The 18,387-nt window shown below is 65.1% G+C and overlaps 5 protein-coding genes across 7 annotated transcripts; 1 reads left to right on the plus strand and 4 right to left on the minus strand.

The window, feature by feature from the left end:
• Positions 1 to 1,855: 1,855 nt before the first annotated feature.
• On the minus strand, positions 1,856 to 7,908 carry BUD13 (BUD13 homolog). Its single transcript, XM_053996822.1, has 11 exons — positions 7,590 to 7,908; positions 7,318 to 7,411; positions 6,937 to 7,021; positions 6,741 to 6,792; positions 5,339 to 6,315; positions 4,998 to 5,092; positions 4,728 to 4,836; positions 4,182 to 4,320; positions 3,736 to 3,917; positions 3,329 to 3,410; positions 1,856 to 3,037 (listed from the first exon to the last, which is right to left on the minus strand). The coding sequence occupies exons 1-11, from the start codon at positions 7,844 to 7,846 to the stop codon at positions 2,944 to 2,946; spliced, it is 2,166 nt and encodes a 721-aa protein (XP_053852797.1). The 5' UTR covers positions 7,847 to 7,908; the 3' UTR covers positions 1,856 to 2,943.
• Positions 7,909 to 8,458: 550 nt separating this feature from the next.
• ZPR1 (ZPR1 zinc finger) lies at positions 8,459 to 11,688 on the minus strand. 2 transcript variants are annotated; one of them, XM_053996826.1, is made up of 14 exons: positions 11,500 to 11,686; positions 11,049 to 11,210; positions 10,851 to 10,941; positions 10,701 to 10,771; positions 10,415 to 10,501; positions 10,216 to 10,338; positions 10,093 to 10,146; positions 9,940 to 10,006; positions 9,701 to 9,771; positions 9,428 to 9,517; positions 9,223 to 9,333; positions 9,037 to 9,123; positions 8,877 to 8,942; positions 8,459 to 8,711 (listed from the first exon to the last, which is right to left on the minus strand). In XM_053996826.1, exons 1-14 carry the CDS (start codon positions 11,623 to 11,625, stop codon positions 8,577 to 8,579), a joined length of 1,341 nt encoding a protein of 446 aa, XP_053852801.1. In that variant the 5' UTR covers positions 11,626 to 11,686; the 3' UTR covers positions 8,459 to 8,576. The 2 variants fall into 2 exon arrangements, with proteins under 2 accessions (XP_053852801.1, XP_053852800.1); XM_053996825.1 differs by having other exon boundaries at positions 10,093 to 10,338; positions 11,500 to 11,688.
• Positions 11,687 to 13,973, minus strand: APOA5 (apolipoprotein A5). 2 transcript variants are annotated; one of them, XM_053996823.1, is made up of 3 exons: positions 13,325 to 13,973; positions 12,872 to 13,191; positions 11,687 to 12,722 (listed from the first exon to the last, which is right to left on the minus strand). In XM_053996823.1, the coding sequence occupies exons 1-3, from the start codon at positions 13,556 to 13,558 to the stop codon at positions 11,726 to 11,728; spliced, it is 1,551 nt and encodes a 516-aa protein (XP_053852798.1). In that variant the 5' UTR covers positions 13,559 to 13,973; the 3' UTR covers positions 11,687 to 11,725. The 2 variants fall into 2 exon arrangements, with proteins under 2 accessions (XP_053852798.1, XP_053852799.1); XM_053996824.1 differs by having other exon boundaries at positions 12,872 to 13,072; positions 13,325 to 13,395.
• Positions 13,974 to 14,378: 405 nt separating this feature from the next.
• Positions 14,379 to 15,994, minus strand: APOA4 (apolipoprotein A4). Its single transcript, XM_053996827.1, has 4 exons — positions 15,906 to 15,994; positions 15,725 to 15,791; positions 15,475 to 15,601; positions 14,379 to 15,387 (listed from the first exon to the last, which is right to left on the minus strand). The coding sequence occupies exons 2-4, from the start codon at positions 15,771 to 15,773 to the stop codon at positions 14,460 to 14,462; spliced, it is 1,104 nt and encodes a 367-aa protein (XP_053852802.1). The 5' UTR covers positions 15,774 to 15,791; positions 15,906 to 15,994; the 3' UTR covers positions 14,379 to 14,459.
• A 1,103-nt stretch (positions 15,995 to 17,097) lies between these two features.
• APOC3 (apolipoprotein C3) lies at positions 17,098 to 18,257 on the plus strand. The gene is made up of 4 exons (XM_053996828.1): positions 17,098 to 17,452; positions 17,562 to 17,621; positions 17,740 to 17,866; positions 18,067 to 18,257. The coding sequence occupies exons 1-4, from the start codon at positions 17,158 to 17,160 to the stop codon at positions 18,161 to 18,163; spliced, it is 579 nt and encodes a 192-aa protein (XP_053852803.1). The 5' UTR covers positions 17,098 to 17,157; the 3' UTR covers positions 18,164 to 18,257.
• Positions 18,258 to 18,387: the final 130 nt, after the last annotated feature.

Raw genomic sequence — 18,387 nt, forward strand, 5'->3', positions numbered from 1 at the left:
AAATAATAGAACTCAGCAGGAAACGGAGCAATAACACAACACTGCCAAAACCCACTTTGCTGGAGCTGTTAAAAAAACAACAGCCAAGAGGCAGCTGGGGGGAGAAGCCACATCCACCTTTGTGGGGACAGGTGACACGAGAGGCAGGGGTGGTGGCCGAGGGTCCCCTCCCAGGAGCAGCCCCACTCCCGTGGGCACAGGGCTCCCGGGGACAGGCGGTGTCACACCCCACGAATTAAGCTCTTAATCTAAACTAAACACATTACCACGAGCTCATCAACAAAAATCTAATTACGCTGCACGAGGCCAGGCTTAATTGCTCGTCCTTGACATGAGCGGTGCCCAGGAGCCAGGAGCCTGGGACTGGAATTATCCTGCTCCCTGGAAAAAGCATAAAAGGAAAACAGGGGGAAAAATACGTGCAATTAGTAGAGAAGCACCAGACAAATCAGCTGGTAATTGTTGGGGGGAGCTCCAGGGTCATTAGCAGCTGTGGGGGACACTGCTGGCATCCCCTGGCAGGCTCCAGAGGGACACACAGGCAGTGGCAGCAGCACAGGGACTCCAGAAAGTGGGAAATGGCTTAAACCTGGCTTTTCTCACAGTAAAGACAAGCTGGAGCAGAATCCCAGCCTGGCCTGGCCTCCCCCAGGCACCCCTGGGCTCCTCGTTTGCTGCTCCCACTAATGAGGAAATGGGGATGCAGGAGGTGGCTGAGCCCCGCTGCCTCCCCCGCACGCTCCTCCCCGACTTATCACCAGTCACAGGATGTTTACAATAATTTTTAATTTGCGCAATTATTAATCATTTTTCTATCTGTCTCATTTGCATAATAATTACTCTGCTTGCTGTTTGCCATGACTGTGAATGACAGTGGTTTAAATTAAATTAAGATTTTAATATTCATTTTTTTTTGGGTTAAAGCTAATCAAAGTTGCTGCTCGATGCCAAGACCAGGGCTCTGCCCTTCCAGAGCCACTAATGAAGAGATCCAGCCCCGGTGTCACTGCTCCATCTCCATCACCCAGCTCATCCCACAGCATCCCACAGCGTTTTCCAATTGCTTTGCTGCCAGAACTGCTCAGACAGGGCCCCAGCTGGGACAGGAGGTATGGGATGCAGAATGAGGGCACAGGGACAAACCCAGCTCCCTTCTCCCCAGGCAGCACACGGGGATGGGACCAGGGAGGGAGGTGTTCATCACGGGAGCCCCCCCTTTCCTCACAGATATCTCTTAAAAATAAAGTATCTGGTAGCAAACAAGTAACAGATGCATAAATCCAGCATTGTGATGAATGAGGGGGTCCCCAGGGTAGTACCTCTAAAATTTTAAAACCCCAGCCTTCAAAATCAGCTGCAAGGGCAGAACCTGATGCCATTTTCAGGTCCTAAGCACATTTTGTTTAGTACCAGCATTTAAAAGTGCTTTGCCTCCTTAAGAGCATCTTACAGTCCCAGGAGTGACACGAGCCAGCTGCTGGCATCTGCGGCTCTGCAAGAGCAGCCACTGTCACCAAGCAGGTGAGGAAGGCAGCAGCATCCAGCTCTGCTCACGAGGGCGAATCCAATCATTCCACAGCAGGTTCTTTACATCTCCAGCAGCACTCAGATTAAGTGAGAGCAAAAACGAATGTGTCAAGTGGAACTGCACTTGTGGAGGCTGCAGCTGCCTCAGGTTACGGGGGGAAATGAAACACGGCCTTGGTGACAGAAGGGGGGAGCACAGCTGGGAGCACCTGCCTGGAAATGTGCTGCCACCTCACGCCACCACCCCCTGCTCCCAAACCATCTCCCTGCCCAGCAGGTGCAACAGGGCTGGGAATGGTTCAGCCGCCTTGGAAAACCCACCACAGAATCGAGTAAAAAAAGAAAGGTTTTATTTACAGGTGAACACACCAATTCCAGGGCCGCTGCAAATGTGACACAGGGATGAAAAACAGGGAAGTCCCAAGAGTCTGGCACTCCAGAGCAGACTGTGCTGCTGTCCCTCCCACCCACGGCCCTCCCAGTGCTGGAGAATCCCTGAAAAGAGCGATCCTGCCCTGCCCCTGCCCGCTGCTGCAGCCCTGGCATCTCCATGGAAACTGCTGCCTGCATTTCATCCCTGCTCCCCGGGACCTCAGCAAGAACAACTGCATTTATTTCCACAAGTGCTTTTTCTGGCACACAGGGGATTAAGGGAAGCTCTGCCCGGCCTCCAGCTCTGAGACTGACAAATCTGACCACAGGAGAAGGGTTGTTACACCTCCCACCGGAGCGAGCCAAGTGCCGAGATCAGCCCCAAATCCAGAGGGGTCTGGGGGGACCAGCTGCTCCAAACTAGGAGGGAAGCAATTCCAGGCCTTAAGTCCTAATTCTCCACACATTTACTTCCACTAGAAACAGAGCCCTGAAGAATTGCTGAGGCTCCTGAAGATCTTGCTGCCCAGTGCAGCACTGCAGGTCACTCCTCCTGTGCCAGAGCATTCCCTGCTCAGTTTCTTGTTTGGACAAAGTCAGGAGAAGCCGAGTTTGAACTTTCCTGCACGTTGGTGACTCTGGGATCTACGTGGCAAAATAACTGCATAAGCTTGACAAAAGTTCAGAAGTTCCACTTAACCTGAGTTCTGGAGCAGACTGACCAACTGCATGAGGGTAGCTAGCCCAAGCCCAAGCATTCAGCAGATTTTCACCTGAGATTTAGGACACCTGAAGTCTTAGGAACTGCCCTCAGAGGTCAAAGCATTTGGTGTAGAACAGAAGTTTGTTAGAAAACAAACAAGAAAGCGGCGTCCTCCCCAGAGAGCTGGAGGCTCTGGCTGCTGGGAAAAGCCAGCCTTGCCTCTCGGACGATGGTCCAGTGGGCTGCTGAATCCGAGCACGGGGCTTGTTCCAGGGAGGACAGGCCATTCCTCGGGGCTCTGGCAGAGGGTGCTGCCTGTGGGGCACTGCAGGAGCTCTGCCCTACATGTCCTCCACGCTCCACTTGTAGGCGAGCTCCTGCACCGCCTTCTTGTTGGCAATGCGGGCGAAGCGCTGCTGCTCGAAGCCGTTGGACCTGCAAAGGGACACCCAGGTGACAAGGGCTGCTGGGCACGAGCTCTTCTGACCACTGCAACTTTTCCACTAATTTACTCTGGCTCGGTTTCCACCTGGACCTGTGGTTGCCAAGAGCTGATGCCTCCGAAGTTCCTCACCTCCCTTGTGCCATCACCCATTTGTAACTGAACCCACCCAACCTTCCAGCTGCCAACACCCTCACTCATCCCATTACTGGCAACCTTTACACTGGCAACTCCCTGAAGCAGAACTCCTTTATTTTTACTGTTATTCCAACAGGAACAAGTACCTGTCCACACCGTCCCAGCGATGCCCGGGCCAGATGTTAAACCTGTTGAGTGGAGGTGCTGGTCCCTTGTACCTGGGTTTTTCTGGAACACAAAGAGCAGAAGAGCTGTTTTCAGCACAGCCAGGTGGTCACATCCTCACCCACCCAGGAGGTGCCTGCAGGTGGGCACAGGTAGAGAGCACAGGCTCCTGACAGCCAGCTGCAGCTCCCCAAGGCTCAGTGTGACAAACTGCTGAGTTCTCAGTCAGCAGGACCTGCTCTCCCAGCTAACAACTCATGGAACCGTCACTGGTAACAAGCCACTAACTCCAGAGAGTCCAGAAGCCCCCCTTGGCTATTTACTGAACAGCAGCTGCATCTCTGCACTGCTGACAGCTTAAATACACGGGTGTGTTCCAGAGGCAAACCTTTCTCCTTGTTCTCCTTGGCCTTCCTCTTCTTGATGAGAGCGGCCATGGGGTCTCCTTCCCTCTCCTGTTCCCTCAGCATTCGATCCAGGTCCTGGTCATCGATGTACCGGGCCAAGGGCTTCTGCATCTCCTTGACTGCATCCTCCACGTTCTGCTGCTGCTGCCTCTCCTGCGCCAGCCTGGAAAACACACTGTGTCACCCAAAGCCCAGCCATCACTCCTTGGGACTCGTTCAGTTTGCAGGGTGGGGCACGCCCCTCCACTCCCACTGCCTGTGCAGCATTCCCACAGCACCTCCAGCGAGGGAAGGGGTTTTCAGACACGTGCTGGTCCCAGGCCCAACCTCAGAGCGCAGGGAAACGCAACACCAGTCTGGCAGCAGATCCAAACTAACACCAGGAGATGGGAGGCCCAAGGGCCGTGCTGAGAAGTCCCTCACTCACCCTTTTCCCCACTTGGCATATTGCTCTTCTCTCTTGGCCTCTGCCTCAGCCTTCAGCCTCTGCTCCAGCTGCTCCTGGGCCAGGTTCCTCTTGCGGCCGGACTTGTCTCGGAACACGGTCTGAGCGTTCCGGGATTCCTCTGGCAGGGACAGATGCCTCAAGTCACAATTTTGGAACGTTTTATCACCTCCAGACAATTCAATGACTTTAACTGTGACTTTTGCTTGTCCTAATCTCCCAAAGAGCCTGTCACCCAAAGCCAGGCAGGATCTCGGCTCGTGCTGATTTCCCTGCTGCCCCACACAGACCCTGAGCTCTCATTATCCATCAGCTCCTTCAGACTTGCAGAGGAAAAGCATTTCACACTCCCTGTGACTTCCCTGGCACTGCTCTGAAATCCCCGTGGGAACAGTGACCCTGGCCAAGGCTTCCAGCAGCATGTCCAGCTGCAGCTCCACAGGGATGCTCCCCACCAGCATGCCAGGGCCTGGGAGGGCAGAGGAGGAGGAGGGGAGCTGGGGCTCGGGCTGTGTTCCACACTCCCACCTTCCAGGTGCCTGGTGCTCCTGTTGTGCTTGCGGAGCTCCTGCTTCTCCCTCTGCAGCACATCGGCCGACACCAGGCCGGCTCTGCCCCCGGATGCCATCGTGCTGGCCTGCAGAGCACACAAACCCCGGGCTTACAGCTGCCCGAGGGAGGGGCAGCCAGAACCAGGGGTGACCCCAGCCACAGGGACAGCCCTGTCAGAGCCAAGAACTTTCCCAGTTTGTCAATCGCTGGGCTTCCACAGCTGGAAGGGAAAGAGACAACCTTTACCTTCTTGGGAGAGCCCTTGGCATCCTGGCGACGCGGGGAGTGCCCCGGGGGGCTCCGTGACCTGTGCTGGTCCTTCTGGGCGGGCGGGGTCCGTCCTGGAGCACACAAATCCCAGTGAGGCTTTGCTGATTCCCCCAGGAGGCTCGCGCTTGGGGCGTCGCTGTGCACGCAGCCCAGGCACTGCAGGCTGGCTGAGCTCTCACCCAGCTGTGCCCACAGGGACACACCCCTGCCAGCTGTGCCAGCTGTGCCAGCAGAGCAGCAGCCCACAGCACTCACCTGTGGCAGCGTGGATCCCAGGGGGTCCCCAGGACACGGAGGACACAGCGTGTGACACTCACCTTTCGTTTGGCTCTTCTTCCCACTCGGGGACCCCGGCTTCTCTCTCCGAGGTGACAAATCCTGACGCTGCCGCCGGGGAGGGGACAGATCTGGGGTGTCATGACGCTGTCTCCTGGGAGGGGACAGATCTGGGGTGTCGTGACGCTGTCTCCTGGGAGGGGACAGATCTGGGGTGTCGTGACGCTGTCTCCTGGGAGGGGATGGGTCAGGGGTGTCGTGACGCTGCCGCCGCCGGGGAGGTGACAGATCTGGGGTGCCAGGCCGTCGTCTCCTGGGAGGTGACAAGTCTGGTGTGTCGTGACGCTGTCGCCTGGGAGGTGAGGGGTCGGGGGTATCGTGACGCTGCCGCCGCCGGGGAGGGCACAGATCTGGGGAGTCACGACGCTGCCTTTTGGGAGGGGACAGATCTGGCGTGTCGTGACGCTGTCTCCTGGGAGGTGACATGTCAGGGGTATCATGACGTTGTCTCCGGGGAGGTGACAAGTCTGGTGTGTCGTGACGCTGTCTCCGGGGAGGTGACAGATCTGGGGTGTCATGACGCTGTCTCCGGGGAGGGGATGGGTCAGGGCTATCATGACGCTGTCTCCGGGGAGGTGACATGTCAGGGGTGTCGTGACGCTGTCTCCTGGGAGGTGACAGATCTGGGGTGTCATGACGTTGTCTCCGGGGAGGGGATGGGTCAGGGCTATCATGACGTTGTCTCCTGGGAGGTGACAGATCTGGGGTATCATGACGCTGTCTCCTGGGAGGTGACATGTCAGGGGTGTCGTGACGCTGTCTCCTGGGAGGTGACATGTCAGGGGTGTCGTGACGCTGTCTCCTGGGAGGTGACATGTCAGGGGTGTCGTGACGCTGTCTCCGGGGAGGGGACACGTCTGGCGTGTCGTGACGCCGCCGTCTCGGAGGACTGAGCTCCAAGGAGCCGTTGTGCTTCCCGGCCGGGCCCGAGGCCTCGGGGGAGCCGTGGCGCCGCCGCCTGCGAGGGCAGAGAAGGTGACAGTGAGCTCGCTCGGTGTTTGCTTTGTCTGCACACAAAGCAGGAGCGCGGCGCTGGGAACAGCTCGTGAACGTGGATTCCCCAGGATGCCGCAGCCCTGAGCCCCAGCCCGCCCAGAGCAGATCCCAGAAACCCTCCGAGGCAGCCTGCATCCCAGCAGAGCTGCAGTGGCCAAGTCCCCACCGCCACCATCCTTCACAGGGACAGGGACCGTGCCCCCATCCCTCCCTGGCAGCGTCACAAACACCCAGAGCTGCCAGCCCCCCGGCCCAGGCAGGGCTTATCCAGCAGGGAAAAGCATCCAGAAGTGCCCACGTTTCCCAGCCAAGCGCCTGGAAAGCGCAGACCCAGAGAGACAAAGGCAGAGCAGCAGAGAGCAGAATTCCTGCTTGGAGCCCCCGTACCTCGTGGCAGACTTGGCAGGTCCCGAAATATCCGAACTCTGCGAGTCCTCGTCTGAAGGAAAACAATTGCAATCACCATTACCAGGGCTCTGCACAGCTCAGCAGCCCCCCAGCAGCTCCAGGATTATTTTTGACTTGCACCGTTGCTTGGAGAAGCCAGGCATTAGGGAGAGAGGATGGAAGGGGCTGTCCTCACCTCCTAGGAGCTTCCATTTGGAGTTTGTTCGGAATTCCTCCATGAGCTTCACCTCCTCGGGGCGCTCATCGATGAACTCTGCCACCTGCAAAGAGCCAGCGAACACCAGGGGCTCGGCAAAAGGCACAATTCCCACTCCTTACACCAGCACCAGCAACCCCAGTGCCTCTGCCTGCCTCCAGCAGCCGCTCTGCAGCACACAGCCCCCGTGCTGGCCCACCGAGAAGGGGCTGCTGTGACCCGCAGGGAGCTCACTCCTTCTTCCCGAGCTCCCACCCGTGCCCGAGGCAGAGCACCACCCCACGGGGCAGGCAGAGGCGCTGTAGCGAGTTCTTCCCAAAGGGAGACGCGGAAGAGCAGAGTGAGGGGGACTCCGCTCACCACGGGCATGTCCCCTTCGTCCTCCTCCTCCTCCTCCTTCTCCGGGGCGGCGGCGATGCTGCTCCAGCTCACATCGTCATCCACGATCCGCATCCTGGCAGCGGGGAGAGGCCGTCAGGACGCGTCGGGAAGGGGGGGATGTGCGGCGGGGCAGCCGCGGGGCTCGGAGGGAGGATTGCAGAGGGGATTTCGGGCCGGCGCGCTCGGGGCGGTCCCCACGCCCGGGCAGCGCACAGGGTGGCGCCTGCCGCCCCCCTTCCCCCGGGACTCACCCGCCTCTGGCGGTGCCGCCCGGCGGCTTCTTCTTGCGGCGGCGGCGGGGCTGGGCGGGCTCGGCGGGGCCGCTCAGGTACCGCCGCAGGTACTCGGCCTTCGACACCCCCGGCGCCGCCATCGCGCTCTGACGCACAACGCCTGCGCCGGCAGGAAGAGGCGGGGCCTGGGCGTGGCGGGTATGGGAGATGGGTGTGGTCACTACCAAAAATGGAGTTGTACAGGGATGGGCGTGGCCAAGGCGCGGAGAGGCCATAAAAGGAGCAGAGGGCGGGGTTATAGGCGTGGCCAAACGGCAGGAAATGCCATAAATTGAGCAGAGGGCGTGGCCAAACGTCAGGAAATGCCATAAATGGACCAGAGGGTGGGGCTACAGGCGTGGCCAAACGGCAGGAAATGCTATAAATGGAGCAGAGGGCAGGGCTATAGGCGTGGTCAATTAGGTAATGCCATAAATGGAGCAAGGTGCAGGGATAGGGGTGTGGCCAAACGTCAGGAAATGCCATAAATAAAGCAGAGGGCGGGGCTATAGGCGTGGCCAAATGGCAGGAAATGCCATAAATGGAGCAGAGGGTGGGGCTACAGGCGTGGCCAATCAGGCAATGCCATAAATGGAGCAGAGGGCGGGGCTAAAGGAGTGGCCAAACAGCAGGAAATGCCATAAATGGAGTAAAGGGTTGGGCTATAGGCGTGGCCAAACAGCAGGAAATGCCATAAATGGAGTAAAGGGCAGATATGGGTGTGGCCAAACATCAGGCAATGCCATAAATGGAGCTGTGGGTGGGGCCATGGGCGTGGCCAGGTGACAGTCGAGGCCATAGCGGGCCCCACGCGTGTACGAACAGCAGCAGCAGGACACGACACCACGAGCGTTTTCCATCAGCTTTATTGGGGAGCCGCTCCCCAGGCCAGGAGGGGCCGGGGAGCCCTGGCCCCACAGCCGCGCTGGTCCCTGGGGCAGCTGGGGAAGGGGGGCTGGCCCGGCTCTACCGGCCCAGGGCCGGCTCCGGCCCGTAGCCCTCTGTTTTCATGTCGTTCAGCCCCAGCTCTTCGTTCTGCTCGAAGGAGCGCTCGTAGCGCTGCACGCGCAGCTCCGGGTCCTCCTCCGGGGCGTACACGTTCTGTGGGACACGGGCACGGCTCCTGCACTCCCCTCTGCCCGCGGGCTCGGCCACCCGCAGCGCCAGCAGCGCTTCCTGCTGCTGCCCAGAGCTCCAACGGGAACCCCACGGAAATAAACCCCCCAACCGGCCCAGGGAGCCCGGCCCGAGGGCCTGGGGCTGTACCTGAAGGTAACTGTTGCCTGCAGGGTCATCCATGATGAAGTGAGCCTGGGCCTTCCCCTCTATGATCTGCAGGAACAGAGCACGTCCCATTGAGGCTCTTCCCAATCCCTCAGCGCTGCTGGCACCAGGGCAGAGCACGGAAAATCCAGAGAAAACTCACGTCCTGCAGCCTCCCGATGAACTCCTGCAGCTTCCCTGTCCTGCTGGGCGTGGAGCTGTCCCCCAGCGAGAAGGGGTTCTTCTCCACCTGCGAGGGCAGGTGAGGCAGCTGTGAGGCAGCCAGCCCCCCCCCCCAGCAGGGACAGGGAGGGGGCTGAGCCCCCCAGGCCAGCCCGGGAGCGCTCACCAGCTCACGGATGTCCTTCAGCAGCCCCTCCAGCGTGGTGAACTTCCCCCCCAGCGCCCCCATGCCCAGCTCGAACTCCAGCTCGGGGATCTCCACGCTGCACGTCTCTGACTGCAAAGGCGAGCCCCCCGTGAGCCCACGCAGGGAGGGGAGGGTCCCCCGGGCCCCCCACAGGAGGACGGGGCGGGTATCCCTGGCACTGCACCTTCAGGATGTCCCTGGTCATGTCGGAAGGGTCTGTAATCCTGAGCGTGATCCTGGTGCCTTGCGGCTCGATGGCTCCTCCAGACTTCACCTGCAGGGAGCACCTGCAGTGAGCTCACAGCCCGGGCCTCCACAGGGCTCCTCCCAGCAGCCCGGAGGCCACTCCAAACCTGGGACAGTGGCCTCACCTCCCGGCACAGAGCACCTCCCCTGGGAGCAGAGCTGGGGGGACCAAGGCACAGAACAGCACTCCCTGCCCCACTGCCCTCCTCACCTCGTTGGTCCTGTGCCCACAGGAGTCACAGTTGGTGGCCATGATAATCACTTCCTTGAAGTGTGGGATCTCTGGGGTGGGGAGTCAAGGCAAACATCAAAGCAGCAGCAGCCGGGGGACGGCAGGACCCCAGTGGGGCGTTGTGAGCAGCCCTGAGACAGCTCTGCCCCGCCGGGCCCCACCCAGGAGCTGCTGCAGGCCCGTGGTGCAGCAGGCAGAGCCCAGGCCCCCAAGGATACGCACTAACTTCATGTTGGTGCTGGCCGGGGCGTTGCACTCGGGGCAGTTGGTGTTGAACTGCAGCACCTGGCGGGGGGAAGGGGCAGCCACAGCGTCCCAGGAGCCCAGGGCAGCCTGGCCCGGGGCTCCCCGAGCTCTGCAGCAGCACCCACCTCGTCCCTCAGGTCCTCGGCGGCGTCCGGCGGCCTGGCCTCGCCCTCCTCTCCCTGCAAGGGCGGCGTGAGCTCCTGCTCCCTGCTCCGGGGGCCCCGGGGAGCGGGGGCTGCCCCGCTCACCTCCAGGCCCAGCAGGGCACACTGCTGGGGGCTCCTCCTGTAGTGAGCGACCACCAGGGCCTCGTCCCTCTGCGGCGCCCGCGGGTTCTCCACAAAGCTGTTCCCGGAGGGGTCATCCAGGACCTGCAGGGCAAGGGGGGCTGAGGGAGCCGTCCTGCAGCCCCCAGCCAGCCAGGGCTGCCCTTCTGTGAGCACTCACAAAGGTGAAGGGGGAATTGACTTCCTTCAGCTGCCTCAGTTTACCAATGAACTCGTCTATTTTCCTCGCCACCTCTTTGTCCGTCGCCTGGAAGAGGACACGGAATCACAGAACGCCCCCCAAGGTGGGGTTCAGCTGCTGCAGGGGCAGCCCAGAGCTGCCGACGTGGCACAGAGCAGGGCCCCGGTGCCCTCCCCAGCAGCCCCGTGTGGCTCCAGCGGGCGGGGCACGGACGTGCCAAGCGTTTCCCAGCCCCGAGGAGTTTCCCCCCCTCGCAGCCCCTTACCCTGCGGGCGGGCTGGTCCTGCTCCAGGCCTGCCACAGCCCTGTCAATGATGCCCTCGATGGTGGTGAGCACTGGGCGAGGCGAGACACGGAGGTGAGGACAGATCCCGGGGCGCCCGGGGGCCCCCCAGGAGCCGCTCCCTCCACCCACCTCCCTTCTGGCTGAAGGCAGGGATCTCAAAGTCCAGCTCCGGAATTCGGGCCGAGGCACACTCGGTCTTCACCACCTCCCTGTTCATGTCCTGCGGGGACACCGAGGCAGGGAGCAGCCTGAGGATGCCCGGGGCGCAGGGGGGATCACAGCCGGGGCTGCCCCGGGGGGGGGCACAGGGCGGGGGGCGCTGCCCACCTGGCGGGAGCTGACGGCCAGGGTGTAGCGCACGCCCTGCTCCTGGATCCTGCCCGCCGCCTGGATCTCCGTGTTGGACCAGGAGCAGCTGGGGCACGAGAAGGAGCTGACGATGATCTCTTTGAAGAAGGGGATCCTGGTGAGCAGGAGCCGCGTCACTCCCTGCGGCAGCGAGGGGAACCCGAGTCACGGCCCGGGGCCCTGAGAGCGCCTCCGGCGCGGGCAGCTCCCTGCGCCCCAAACCCCCCTCAGCCCCGGAGCTCCTGGAACCGCAGCTGCGGCCCCCCTTCCTCGCTCCTGCCCCACCGCCCCCACGGGCCCTGGGGACCCCTGAGCCCGGCCCCCACAGCCGTGCGCCCCCGAGCCGCACGGAGCCCTGCGCCCGCCCTGGCCCCGCGCGGCCCCTGGTCCCCGCAGGCCGGCGCTGCCCGGCCCCCCAGGGGCCCCTCACGTTGCGGAAGCAATTCATGCACAGCGACTCGATCTCTGCCGGCTGCTGCTCGCCGTCCTCGGCGCTGAGGGGCCGGAACAGGGCCCCGCCGGGCCCGGCCGCCTCCACGGCCCCCAGCGCCGACATGATGGCGGCGCGGCGGCGGCGGCGCGGGGCGATGACGCGCGGGTCACGTGGCTCGGGCGGATCATGTGACGCGCCGCGATGGCGGCGCCTTTATTCGCGTTCAGCCCCGGAGCCGCGCCGGGCCCTGCCCGGGGCCTTCCCCGCGACCCTCCCCGGGACCCTCCCCGGGACCCTCCCCGGGGCCCTGCCCGCCGCCCTCCCCGCCCCGCTCGCTCAGGCTCAGCGCCAGGTCCCGCCACAGCGCGTCCAGCCGGGCGCGCAGGTCCTCCACGGGCGGCGCGTCCAGCGGCTCCTCGGGCGGCTCCGGGCGGGCGCTGAGCTTCAGCCGCATCTCCTCCGTCTCCCGGTCCAGCGCCCGGGTGAAGGCCTGGATCTGCGCGTACGTGTCCCGCCGGAACTCCTCCACGCGCCGCTGCACCTCCCGCGCCAGCGCCTCCCGGGAGCGGCCCGGGGGCGGCGCGGGCCCCCCGAGGCCGCCGGGGTACGGGCTCAGCTTCGCCTTCAGCTGCTCCAGGTTCTTCTGGATCTGCTGGTGCAGGTCCCGCGCGTTGCGGGTCAGCTTGGCGGACAGCTCCTGGATGTGCCGGTTGAGCCGCTCGGGGCTGGCGCGGGCGTGCGGGGCCACGCTGCGGTGCAGCTCCTCCACGTTGCGGTGGATCTCGGTCAGCAGCCGCTCCGCGTACGGCTGGAAGATGTCCTTCACCTGCTCCGTGTGCAAGGCGATCTTGTCGGCGTAGTGAGCCGCGAAGCGCTGCAGCTCGTCGGCGCCGTCCAGGAGCTGCGCCGCCACCTCCCGGCTGGGCACCAGGTGCCGCCGCAGCTCCCGGGCCCGCAGCGACACCTGCTCCAGGAGCTCCTCCGTGAGCGGCTGCAGCTGCTGCCGGAGCTCGTCCAGCTGCTTCCCGACCTGCCGGTGCGCCTCGTCCACGTACGGGGACAGCTGCAGGCGGAGGCCGTCGAGCTCCCTGCGGACGGCCTTGCGCAGGCTGGCCGAGTCCTCGTAGAGCCGGGGCCGCGGGCCCCTGCCCAGCGGCGACAGCTTCTCCAGGAAGCCCCCCACGTAGCTGACCCCGTCCCGAATGCTTTCCTTCGCGTTCCTGCACGACACGGTCCCCGAGTGGCCGCGGCCCCTCCGTGCCCCGCGCCCCCCGATGAGCGCCGCCAGCCCCGCGGGGCGGGCCCTGCTGCCCCCGGCGAGGGAAGAGCCGGCCCGGCCCGCCCGAGGGGACCCGCGGGCGGCACTCACGTCATGTCCCTGCCCAGCTTGCTCCGGCCGCGCTCCAGGCTGTCCTTGCCGCCCGTCAGCTGGCTCAGGTACTCCCAGAGCCCGCCCTGCGCCGCCTTGGCCGGGGACACTGCGGGCGGGAGCGCGGCTTGTGCTGCTGCCCGGCCGGAGCCGCCGGCCAGCAGCGACAGGAGCAGCGCAGCCTTCAGCAGCATGGTCGGGCTGCGGGAGAGTGGAGAGGAGCCGTCCGAGTGCTCTCGGCGGGGCGGTGCCTGCGCTGCTCCCCGCGAGGACCTCGCCCCCGGGGTCCCCTTTGACACCCGCAGCTCCCCTAAGAGCACCTGGGGGTCCCCGAAACACCTGGGGGTCCCCGAAACAAACACCTGGGCTCCCCCGCAGCCCTGCTGCTGTGCGCCTGGGGTCGCACCCCGTTCCTCCGGGCCGCAGTTAAAGCCCCCCCTCCCCGCCCCTCACCTGGCTCCGCTCGCCTCCCGTGTCCCTCCCGGCCGGAGGCGGCCGCTGGCCGCCCTTATATCGGCTCGGGGGGGCGGCCGAGGAGCGGCGATAAGGCGGCTCTGCTACGGGAAGGCTTTTTTGGACCTCACTCCGTGTAAACACAACGTGGAGGTCCGGGGAGGTGACCTGGGGGCCGGTCAATGATCCCCGCTGCCCCCCGGGCTCGGGGGACGGCGCTGGCCCGCCGCCCATCTCCGCATCCCGGAGGGAATGGGGACGGGGACAGCGCTGCAGCTCCTGTGGGGACGGAAAGGGAGCCCGGAGCCCCGCGGTGGGTGCGGGAGGGCGAGCCCGGCTGCGGCTGTGCGGGTCGGGCTCCCACCTTCCCGTCCCGTGGCTGCGCTCCCGCGGGACGCGCCGCCCGCCGCGCTTGTGCCCTTTCCTTTGCGCCTCGGTTCTTCCCGGGGATAAACCCGGGCCCGCCGCGGTGCGGGCGAAGTCCAGCGCTGCCGGGGTGAAACGCCGAGCGAAGGCCAGCGCTGCTCCGGCACCAAAGTCCGCGCGGCTCCCTCGCCCGGGCCGAAACGTGAGCTCGCTCCAGGCAGCGCTGGCCGAGCCGAGCCTCGTCCCGCCTCTGTCCCTTTCCCCCTCGCTGCCCGCGGAGCTCCCTCGCTGCCCGGGCCCCGCCGCGCTGCGCGGACGAGGCGTCTGTCACCCACCCGCGGATCCCCGCCCCGCCTGGGCGCTGCTGCCCGGCCGCGGGGGCGAAGTTTGGCCGCTCCCCGGGGCTCTGCCCCTCTGCGGCCACCGGGGTGCCCCCAGCCGTGGTGAGGGGACAGCGCGGCCCCGGGCCTGTGCTGGCCCATGGGCTCGCCTGGCTGCCACCATCGCCAGCCACTGCAGAGACCTCCCCCCCACCTGACCCCACCTCTGCTCGCTCGCCCTGATGCCCCAGAGCCCGAATTCGGGGTGGTGCTCCCCCCTCAGAGCAGCTGAGGGTGCCCCAGGTGTCCCATCCCGGGGTCGGATGGACAGCGGGATGCTGTGGGAAGGAAGGACACGGGCCAGCACGTGCATCACAAGGAGGTTTATTTCTACCACTGGAAGTGGCCAGGAACGCTCGGAATGTGTGTGGATGGCCGGGCGGGGTGGTTTAATTCTGTGGGGGTGGCACGGTGCTGAGGAAAGCAGCCACCTTCTCCCGCACCTCCTTCTCCAGCAGCTCCAGGTGATCCTCCACGCCGGCAGCGCCCGAGTCCAGCTTGCCGCGCATCTCCTCCAGCCGCTGCACCAGCTGCTTCCCGAAGGTCTCTCCGAAGGGAGCCGCCTGCTGCCGGAAGGTCTCCAGCGTCTGCCCCACGCGCTGCTCCAGCTGCTGGGCCAGGGGCGCCAGGCGCTGCCGCAGGCTCCCGGCGTCTCCGCTCGCCGCCTCGCGCAGCTCCCGGGCCAGCGGGCTCAGCTGGGCGCGCAGCTCCTCGGAGCTGGCGGCCAGGCGGGCGCGCAGCTCCTCGGCCGCCCGCTCCATCTGCGCGCTCAGGCCGTCCAGCTGCCGGTTGAGGCCCTCCTGCACCTCCTGGGCGTAGGGGCCGAGCCCGCGCCGCAGCTCGGCCACGCTCTGCTCCACCTGCGCCTTCAGCTCGTCCGCCATGGGCGACAGCCGCTGCTTGACGCCCTCCACGCCGCCGTCGATCTGCTGCTGCAGCCGGTCGGCGTAGGGGCTCAGCGAGGCCTGGATGCTGTCGGCGTTGTCCTGCAGCCGCTCCCGCAGCTCGGCCGCGTAGGGCTCCAGCGCCCGCTTCAGCTCCCCGGCGCTGCGGTCCACCTGGGAGCGCAGCTCCTCGGCGTACGGGCTCATCTTGGCCTGCAGCTGCCGGATGTTGGTGCCGATCTGCTGGTGCACCTCGTCGGCGTAGGGCGCCAGCTTGGCCTGCAGCTCCTGCAGCTCCCGCCGGATCTGCTCCTTCAGCCGCTGCGAGTCCTGCGCCAGCCGCGCCTGCAGCTCGGTGGCAAAGGGCACCAGGCGCTCCTGCAGGTCCTCGGCGTAGGCGCTGACGCTCTGCAGGTTGCCCTTCAGGAGGGTGCTGGGGAGAGGGGACGCGTCAGGGGCTGTGTGCCCGCACCCCCGGCCCCCCGGCCCCCCGGCCCCCCGGCCCCGCGGCTGGGCTCACTTGAGCTGCTTGCTGATCTCGGTCTGCTGCAGCTGCTCCACCGTGTCCTTGGCATTGCTGCCCAGCTCCGTGAAGTACTTCCAGATCACGCTGGCCACCTCGTCAGGGTTCACATCGGCCCGCGAGCCTGCAGGGGGTGCTGGGGTCAGCGCTCGCACAGTCCCGTTCCCCGGGGACAGCGGGGACGTTCCCATCACCGCGCCGGGGCTGCACCGCCCCGCCGGCACCAGGGACCCTCGGGCCACCTCACCTGAGATCGCAAGGAGAACCAGGACAAGGGCGGCCGCCTTGGGCGCCATCCTGAGTGCTGGGGACTCCTGCGGGAGCACACAGAGAGGTGAAGGAAGCCCCAGGGACCAGCAGCCCCCCTGCCAGAGGCCGTGGAGACCCGGGCTCCCTCCTGGCTGCCCCCAGCCCCTGCAGCTGCTCACCTGTGCTGCCAGTGCCGCGGTACCTGCAGAGCCGGCAGCTCCCAGCACTATTTATGCAGCCCGAGCGCTCCTGCAGCTTCCACGCAGGCTGTGACACAGCAAGGGCTTGGACTTTAGCACGGTCACGACGTGGAGGCACCTGACGTGTGCTCAGGCCTGACATCACCCGCGGCCCCGCCAGCCTCCGGGGGGGGACAGGGACAGACGGGGTGGGGGTACGCAGGACACACCGAGCCCCTCCCGGGGACAGGGACTCGGGCTGAGGGGACACCTCTGTTATGTGCATTTTGAATAATTCGTGCGTATGAGAAATAGACATATGAAATATGTTATGTTAAAAATATTCCTGTAAGTTCTCTTAAGCACTCACGCCGGGGAGGGGAAGGTCGCTTCACACATTTCGAAACCGCAGCTGGCGGCAGGGAGAAAAGGACCTAATTTGCAAGCGAGTAAACGTGGCTCGCTCGGAGATGGGTGCTTCTCCAAGGTGATCCGAGGAACACCCAGATGATGAACGTTCGATAAATATCTCAGACTGAGATAGCCAGAGCCATCAGGAAGACGCATCTCAATGCCAAATTCCAGTAACTCCCTGATGATCCCCGGGCTCGGCACTGACCTTTTGCTTGTGGCTATCTCGGACCGAATCTCGGTCGCGAAATAAAAATCTATTTTATTAATTATTAAATTCGGCTTGATCACTTTTACCTATGACACCTCAGTGCTCTGTGGCTCTGTCAGTGCTGGCAGGGCAGCACCTGGCATGTGTGGTTGTGGGATGGGAGGCAGTGCGACGGGACACGGGGGCTGGGGATGCTGCAGGGACCTCCCAGCTCTGCCACCGGCTGGGCTGGGCTGGGCAGCGGGGCAGGACACGGGCTCGGGGGCAGGACACGGGCTCGGGGGGACACACGAGGCTGTGCACAGGCAGGATGGCGTCGCTCCTTCCCGGTCCAGCCTCCTGGAGGAATCCCTGGCACAGGAAGAGGCCAGGACACTGCGGGGCACTGCAGCCACACGGTGCCTGGGAATGCAGCTGGGACCCGTGCGTGTCCCTGGCCGTGGGCATCGGGCTCTCGGCGCACACCCGGGGGGCAGCCCCCGGCCCGGGGACAGCGGAGCCGCGACGATGTGTCACTGCGGGCAAAGGGCACGGCGGGCAGGGGCAGGGACCAGCCAGGCAGCGGCAGTGGCAAGGTCCGAAGAGCCTCGCGGTGCCCGAGGGCGTCGTGCCCGGGGACGGGGCCGCTGGATGTCACCCTTGTGCCGTGCGCGCCCAGGGCTGTCCCCTCCGCGGGCACCGGGCTGGCTGCGCACACGCGTGTGCCCGCGGCCACGCTCGCACAGCTCTGTGCGCGCCCGCACAGACACGCGGGGCTCCAGCAGGCTCCGTCCCCGCGGGATTTCCCAACTCCTGGCTGGACGCAGCGCCCCTGCAGCCCCCCCCGCGCCCTGCCCTGACCTTTGCACGAATCCCCCAGGGCGGCCGTCGGGAGGGTATAAAGAGGGAGCCCGGGGCTGCCCCCGCGTCACAGAGCCCGGCACAGGTGAGTGGGGACATCCCTGGCGAGGGTTGTGCTGGGAAGGGGACGGGGTCAGTCGGGACCCCCGTGCCCCCCCTGCTGCCCCACATCGTGCGCTCCGCTCTCTCCCCAGCCATGAAGGCGTCGCTGCTGTTCCTGCTCGCCTGCGCGGCCGTCCTGGCGGTGGGAGCAAGTAAGGGCCAGGGGGCTGCGCAGGAGGAGGGCTCGGGGCTCAGGGTGCTGGGGGCACACACGGGGGGGGCACAGCCGCGGGACCCCGTGCCCCAGTGCCACCAGGCTCGTGCTTGCAGGGGCCGACTCACCCGAGGAGCCGAAGGCGCTGGTGCAGAAGGTGCAGGAGCTGGCCCAGAAAGCCACGGCCATGGCCAAGGACGCCTTCAGCAGGGTGCGGGAGTCGGAGGCGGCTCAGCAGGCCAGGTGCCCCCGAACCCCGCCAGCCCTGCCCCTGTCCCCATCCCTGTCCCCTTCCCTGTCCCCGTCCCTGTCCCTGCCCCTGTCCCTGCCCCTGTCCCTGTCTCTGTCCCTGCCCCTGTCCCCGTCCCTGTCCCTGCCCCCGGTGCCGGCAGGGAGCCCGGCCGGGGCCCCGCGCTGACCCCCTCCCCTCCCCTCCCCTGCAGGCAGTGGCTGTCGGACAACGCGGAGCTGGCGAAGCAGCGGCTGCTGTGGCTCAAGGAGCAGCTGGCGGAGCTCTTGAAGAAGACTCCGGCCGCGTAGCCTCGCCAGGGGCTGCCCGGGGTCTGTCGGGGCTGGGGACCCCCGGCTCCCACCCGCTGTCGTGGTGCTCTCAATAAAGCGGGGCTGACGCAAACGCTGTGGTGCCGTCACTGGGGGCTGGCAAGGGGAGTGTGACCCGCGGGGGAGGGGGGCTGGGACAGACGCGAGCACTGGGGTACACACGGCCGTGTCGGGGTGCTCAGGGTGACAGCAGCCGGGTTCTT

The sequence above is a fragment of the Vidua macroura genome, chromosome 22 (genome assembly GCF_024509145.1).
Source record: "Vidua macroura isolate BioBank_ID:100142 chromosome 22, ASM2450914v1, whole genome shotgun sequence".
Taxonomy (NCBI): Eukaryota; Metazoa; Chordata; class Aves; order Passeriformes; family Viduidae; genus Vidua; species Vidua macroura.